General features: G+C 47.1%; 1 protein-coding gene across 1 annotated transcript in view; it reads left to right on the forward strand.

The window, feature by feature from the left end:
* The window catches only part of ATOH1 (atonal bHLH transcription factor 1), a 1,110-nt gene extending 107 nt beyond the window's left edge, over positions 1-1,003 (forward strand). The window contains exon 1 of the mRNA XM_008073534.1: positions 1-1,003. This exon is cut by the window's left edge and continues 107 nt beyond it. Coding sequence (XP_008071725.1) covers positions 1-1,003 — 1,003 coding nt within the window.
* Positions 1,004-7,335: the final 6,332 nt, after the last annotated feature.

Raw genomic sequence — 7,335 nt, forward strand, 5'->3', positions numbered from 1 at the left:
CCCCCCCCCCCCCCCCCCCCCCCCCCCGCCGCTGCCGCCACAGCCACCTGCGACCCTGCAGGCGAGAGAGCACCCGGTCTACCAGCCCGAGCTGTCCCTCCTGGACAGCACAGACCCACGCGCCTGGCTGGCTCCCACGTTGCAGGGCATCTGCACGGCACGCGCCGCCCAGTATCTGCTGCATTCCCCTGAGCTGGGTGCCACGGAGGCCGCGGCGCCTCGGGACGGGGCGGACGGCCGGGGGGAGCTGGGGAGGAGGGGCAGCGGCGGTGCCAGCAGCAGCAAGAGCCCCGGACCGGTGAAAGTGCGCGAACAGCTGTGCAAGCTGAAAGGCGGGGTGGTGGTGGACGAGTTGGGCTGCAGCCGCCAGCGGGCCCCATCCAGCAAACAGGTGAATGGGGTGCAGAAGCAGAGGCGGCTGGCAGCCAACGCCAGGGAGCGGCGCAGGATGCACGGGCTGAACCATGCCTTCGACCAGCTGCGCAACGTTATTCCGTCGTTCAACAACGACAAGAAACTGTCCAAATACGAGACCCTGCAGATGGCCCAGATCTACATCAACGCCTTGTCCGAGCTGCTGCAGACACCCAGCAGCGGGGAGCAGCCGCCGCCACCGCCAGCCTCCTGCAAAAGTGACCACCACCACCTTCGTACCGCCGCCTCGTACGAAGGGGGAGCGGGCACTACGGCGACCGCAGCGGGGGCTCAGCCGGCTTCCGGAGGAGGCCAGCGCCCGACCCCGCCCGGGAGCTGCCGGACTCGCTTCTCAGCCCCGGCCTCCGCGGGTGGGTACTCGGTGCAGCTGGACGCTCTGCACTTCTCTACTTTCGAGGACAGCGCTCTGACGGCGATGATGGCGCAAAAGAACTTGTCGCCTTCGCTGCCCGGGAGCATTCTGCAGCCGGTGCAGGAGGAAAATAGCAAGACTTCGCCCCGGTCCCACAGAAGCGACGGGGAGTTTTCCCCCCATTCCCATTACAGTGACTCGGATGAGGCAAGTTAGGAAGGTGACAGAACCCTGAAAATTGAGACAGAAACAACACCACCCTTTCCCAGTGCGCGGGGAGCCCCGCGGTTAAAGATCCTCGCACCCTGTAATTTTTGCTCTGCGACAGTCGTTGTTTAGCAACGACTTGGCTTCAGATGGCAGCTACATTTGACGGTTTGCAAATGCCACCGCTGTTCCAAACTTCCTACGGTCCATACTGTTTGGTGAAAACTCGCTGTTAAAGTTGTGTCCGTTCCTCCACCTTCTGCTCCCCATGTAGATAGGATGCGCTGTGATCATCTGTACCCATAGACAGCATCGTTATCCCAGTTCCCGGCTGTCAATACGCTGCTAAAACGTCGCATCTTCTTCTCTTGTCTCTAGTTTGGGTTTAATTTATTTTATTGCCCTGGGCATCCATCCCTGTGTGTTGCGCGCACTCACGTGTGGAAGAGTGAGTCTTCCGAAGTTGTTTCCCAAAATGAAACGCAAAGTTAGTGCTTCCAAAGTGAATAACTTTTGACTATGGAATTGTTAGAAAACAGGGAACTTTAAGGTTTATCTGTTGTTGTATAAACATACCCGGTATGTGTATCCGATCGCGAGAACGTTGTCGTCTTTTAGGAAACCTGGCGCACGCACTTTATCCGCCGCTGCTTCTGCGGCTCCGGGAGAAACTCAACTGCCAATTGCAGACCAGTTTTGTTGTTGTTGTTGTTTGTTGTTTTTTTTTTTTTTTAACACAGCCACTTATAATTCTTAAGCTCTTTGCAAATGATTGTTTTAAAAAATGAAAATTAAAAAATACATCTAGTAGTGTCAAAAGCTTTTGGTCAATTTTATTTTGCTTTGTTAATGCTAGAAAACTTATTTATTATTGAGTGTTTGCTACCATTTCTACTTATCTTGATTTGTTTTTTTTACGTTTTCTACTGGAGATCATTTTATTTTAAATTAGCAAAGCCCATTGCCATTGTTTAATGTATTTCCTTTTGCAAATGATGAAAATAAACGTGAAAAATAGCTTATATTTGTCACTTATTCCATTTCACTATAACTACTGAAAACCGTTTTTAAAGGACCTTGGAGTTTTCTATTATATACAAATTTATGTGGTCTTACAGTTTTGAAGAAAATTCTGTTGTAAACTTGTGCCTTTAGGTAGTAACAGAAATGATACAAAGAAAAGCACGTAAATCAATAGTGAGATAAAACTTTCCCAAATTGGCACCACAGTTTTGCCTCTTGGATAGTTAAGATCTTTCCAGTCTTCCTTACTCCTATCCCCAACCACCTCTGCAAGGGACACCCGTGTTTCGGGTCTCCCAGAATATAGCCAGGGGTAATTAACTTTACCAGGGTTAGCTATTTCCACTCGCAAAAACTAGCCATGCTGAAAGCTTTTCACATAGGTCAAACACACAGCACAAGCATGGTCTCTCCTCCTCCTCCTCCTCCTCTTCCTTTCTCCCTTTCTCTCCTTTTTTGGGGGGGGGGGCTGAAGAAGCCAATATGACAATGAACAAGAACTTGGGGGAAAGGAATCCTTGTTCATCGATTCAAAAATTAGAAGGAAACCATTGTTCAAAAAAAGTGTTGATCTTCACTCATTTTTCTCTTTTTAAACAATTCTGCATCTTCCCATGTAGAAGCTAACATTTGCCTTTATTTTGTCCTTCTGACGTGGCCTCTATGTAGGCAATATTCAACTACAGTTTTGAGTCAGCTGCAGAAACAGCATGCTCACTCTCACCTCAGGTGTCCTCACTAAGAAAAAGCCTATTCTGGGTCTCAGGATCATCGTTTTTGGAAAAGGGGATATAGTGTGTGCATGGAGACAGTAGAAAGCAGAATTTAAAAAACAAATTTGATTGGCAAACATGAGAGTAGAACTATTTGTTAAACTGGATATTCAGTGACATTCCACTGGATAAAACATCACTGAACCTGAGACGCTGATTTTACGCCAAGTCTTTTATGTTTTGTGTACACATGGGGATAACAAATTGCAGGAAAGAGAAGTACTTTTTTAAAAAGATCCAAGGAAGGTTAGTTTTACTGCTCCTGCATCCTCCTCTCCCCACAGCACCTTGAAAAGATGAGAGTACCACAAGCAAAAAGGAAAGCGTCTGAGTTTGGTATGCAGAAAAAGCAAGCCACGAGGCAGTGCGAGCTTGCTCTGCAGGAGGGAACCGCAAGGCAGGCATGCAGCTGACCACCTGGGTATTATGGCTTTCAGCTGAAATCAACTGGGAGAAGCTGGGAGCCTCCGCCAGCTCTCCGGTACAGGGAGCGGCGGCTCATGACACTTTCCAGGGCAGAAATAATGCACCTGTCCCTTAGATAACCTTTTGCCCCCACCGAGTTTGCCATGCTCACGATAAACATCAGGAATCCTTGGGCTGCTGAATAAATCAAGCGATTGCTTCTAACACTTTTCCATTTCGCTCTCAATAAGCAGACCCAAGAGGTATAGACATACAGCAGCCTTGCAGGATGAGAGAACACGTGTTTTTATAGTTATTAGGCTTGGTGTGTTTGCATGCACTTGTAGAGGGAGAGAGAGAGAGAAGAGGACCTAGAATTACTTCAGCTGGTATGAATCTGAGTAGGGAAAGAACAGGAGAAAGAAAAAAAGTTGTGATTTTTTTTCCTCTAAGAAAATGTATGCTTCATTTTTTCAAAACAATTTAGCTCATTTTGTCTCAGAGAGGCACAAGTCCTTGTCCAGAGTTAATAGTTTTCATAGGAATTGCAAAACAGAAGAGACATCAGGATCTTCTTTCCTCGCATGTTTTATAAATGAGGAAACTGCTGTCCCCAATTTGCCCAAAATCACACAGCTAGAAAGTGTCTATCCAGAACTGATCTTAGTACTCCTGTCCACCAGGTCAATGCTCACAAAAAAATTTCTCTAAGAAAATAGATAGATACAAGCCATGCTTACTCCAATATTGGGGGAGAAGAGTCAAACCATCATAATAGGCAGATATTTATGCTTTTAAATGTTAGTGGTATTATAAAGAAATTGGAGATAACCCCCTCTTTAAGGAAACATCTTACATTTCTTCTCCAGAGAAAAACACCCATAACAGAAGATCAGCTGTGAAATTTCTATATCACACTGATTGAAAAGTGAGGATGAATTTTTCTAACCCATTAAGATGGGCACAAAAAGTCCAACCACTTCGTGGTAAATTGAGTGCTCAAAGTTACCCTTTTCTCTCCTTCTTTCTATTTCTTTATTTCTTCTTCTTCTTCTTCTTCTTTTTTAATGCTGGCATTTCTTTGAAAGAGATGTACAACCCCACTTCCATTTTAAGGTTCTGCTATGGAGTTTGCATAACAAATGTGTGGCAGCTCGCTCTCTTACACTCCATTAACAAGCTGTAACGTATAGCTGCAGGTTGCTATAATCTCATTAATATTTTGGAAACTTGAATATTGAGTATTTCTGAGTGCTCATTCCCCATATGCCAGACCACTCCTGCCATGCTGACTGGTTCCTTTCTCTCCATTATTAGCAATTAGCTTCTACCTTCCAAAGTCAGATCCAAGTATCCAAGATACTAGCAAAGGAATCAACTATGTGTGCAAGTTAAGCATGCTTAATATCACCCAAACAAACAAAGAGGTGGCATTTCTTCAAGTAATGAAGATAGATAAATCGGGTTAGTCCTTTGCAACACTGCTGGTGTTTTGGAGAGTTTTATATACTTTAAGCAGCTTGCTTTATATTCTGTCTTCGACTTGGACTCTGCCACCACTTTTATTTGTGGAGGGTTTTGGCTCGCCACACTTTGGGAAACTTATTTGATTTATCAGAGAGCTCAAGGAAGATTATTTTTGGCAACGGTCAAGTTTAAAGACGTTCTCTACAGGACATTGCTAAGGGGGAGGGGGGTGCAGCTTGACCAGGAAAAAAGAGGGAGGGAGAAGGGTCAATGTGCTTAATCTTAACCAATGCACGACCAATACCTTCATGAGGCCTTTCTATTGATTTTAGAGGTTTAAGTCTGAACTAAGTAAGAGGTCTTTTATCAAAGCATCCTTGTAATTTTGCGCATTTGAAAGTTCGAGAAAAAGATGATTCACTTCGTCTTGCCAGTTCTAAATCCGAGTCAGAATTGGAAAGGAAAAGTCGCAGAGGTACTTATCAATTACAACCCAGAAAAACCAGCAAGTGCTGCTGAGAGTGCAAGATAACCATCAGCACTCGACTTGCTTGCAACTGTGTTAGAGAGAGAAGTAGGAGATGAGGGAAGGAGGATCGAAAACAGGGGCAGGTTTCCCTGGGTCTCAGCCCTGGACGTCCCAGACGCCGACCCTGAGGTCCCTCCCCTTCTCCTAGACCCCTAACAAGAAAAGGCGGACTGAGCGGAGAACGGGTTAAATCCTCGGATGCAGGGAAGAGGCAGGGGAGGAGAGAAGTCTAAAGAAAAGGACAGGAACCAAGAAGCGTGGGGGTGGTTTGCCGTAATGTGAGTGTTTCTTAATTAGAGAGCGGCTGACAATAGAGGGGCTGGCAGAGGCTCCTGGCCGCGGTGCGGAGCGTCTGGAGCGGAGCACGCGCTGTCAGCTGGTGAGCGCACTCTCCTTTCAGGCAGCTCCCCGGGGAGCAACGCGGCCACATTTAACACCATCATCACCCCTCCCCGGCCTCCTCCACCTCGGCCTCCTCCTCGCCGACAGCCTTCCTCGGACCCCCACCGGCAGAGCTCACAGCAGCGAGCGTCTTTCGCCGCCCCCCGCGCGGGGCCCGGGCCCCTCTCCTCCCCCAGCTGCGCAGCGGGAGCCGCCACTGCCCACTGCACCTCCCAGCAACCGGGCCAGCAAGAAAAGAAGCGGCGCAAAGTTAAAGCCAAGCAATGCCAAAGGGAGGGGAGGCTGGAGGCGGCGGCGGCGGCAGGATCGCTGTGGAGTTGTCAGGGGCGAGCTGGGCTGGGGCCCGGGGCACCTGAAGCAGTGAAGCAGGACCAGGCGGCCGGCGCATCCTAACGCGCTCGCGGGAATCCCGCCACCGTCGGCCCCTCGCTGGCGGCTGGAGATCCCGTTCCGTTTTCTAGCCAAAGATGCATTTCCTCGGTCACTCCGTTTTTCCACAAAACTGGTTCATTCTGTTCATATCCCGAGAGTTTCGCGGTAATTGAGAAAGGCGCATGGGCATTGTCTTCCACCGCGCCAACTCACACTTGCCTGACTCTTCTTTCCTTGGCTCCTCAAGAAAAGCAATTTCGGGAATTTGCTACAAAGATGTAAGGCCTTTCTACCTCTCTCCCTATATCAGCTCTGCTTTCTCTAGTCCCAAACAAACAAGCTGGGCTTTTACTGTTGGACCTGCAGGTAGACCAGGTCCATTCTACAAGTTCATACTTTTTCTTAGGGAGACCAGAAGGCTCCTTCACAGGAATGAAAAGCAAGATGCTATCCAATATGTGTTATCACTTAAAAAAAAATCTGATTAGAGAATTAAGAGATAAAACGCTGGCTGGGCATGGTGGCTCATGCCTGTGATCTCAGCACTTTGGGAGGCCAAGGTAAGAGGATTGCTTGAGCCCAGGAGTTTGAGACCAGCCTGGGCACTATAGTGAGACCTCATCTCTAAAATAATAATAATAAAACTCCATTCTGAGGCCAGTTAGTCCACCAGTCTGCAGGGCCCAGGATGATGAAGAAAGGTGTGATCTTGGATCTGAGGTGGCTTTGTTAGAATTTCTCAAAGCAACAGATGTCATTTGTCTTCTAGGCCGCTGGTCACTTATTTGTTGTTTCTAGAAACAGTTCCCCATAACCCCTCCTACCTTTCTGCCCTTATAACTCTTAGAGTTGGGATGCTGGTGTGGAAGGGGATAGGATTGGAAGGGATCCTCAATTTCTTGGGGCAGAATTGAGGTGGTATTTGAGGGAGGAGTAGTTATCATTCTTTGCATCTTAGAAGCCACAAAACTGGGAGAGATCTGAAAATATAGTGCCACCACTTAGTTGAACACCAAGAAGACGGAAAACACATTCTTTTTATTTTCAGTAATGCTGTTTGCTTCTGGAAACAACCTAGCAGAAATGTACAGAATTATTTTCTTTAAATTTTCTCCTAACCCAAGAGATGTTGATTCTGGTCCATCAAGGAAGCATTCCAAAAATCTGAATAAAGGATTTTCAGGTGATTCTGATGCAAGGGAGCAGAGGACTCAAGCACTAGCTAAAGGAGTTTCTGGTAGACCCTTTCTTGAGATTGCCTATGAAAATGGACACTGGCTAACAATCCCCCTTCACATCTTTGTATATATATAAATTTTGTATATAATATAAATTATAATAATTATTCATTTTTTTTCCAAAAAGAGAAA

Source organism: Carlito syrichta, unplaced genomic scaffold, assembly GCF_000164805.1.
Source record: "Carlito syrichta isolate Samal-C Ts95f unplaced genomic scaffold, Tarsius_syrichta-2.0.1 Scaffold315938, whole genome shotgun sequence".
NCBI classification, from domain to species: Eukaryota; Metazoa; Chordata; class Mammalia; order Primates; family Tarsiidae; genus Carlito; species Carlito syrichta.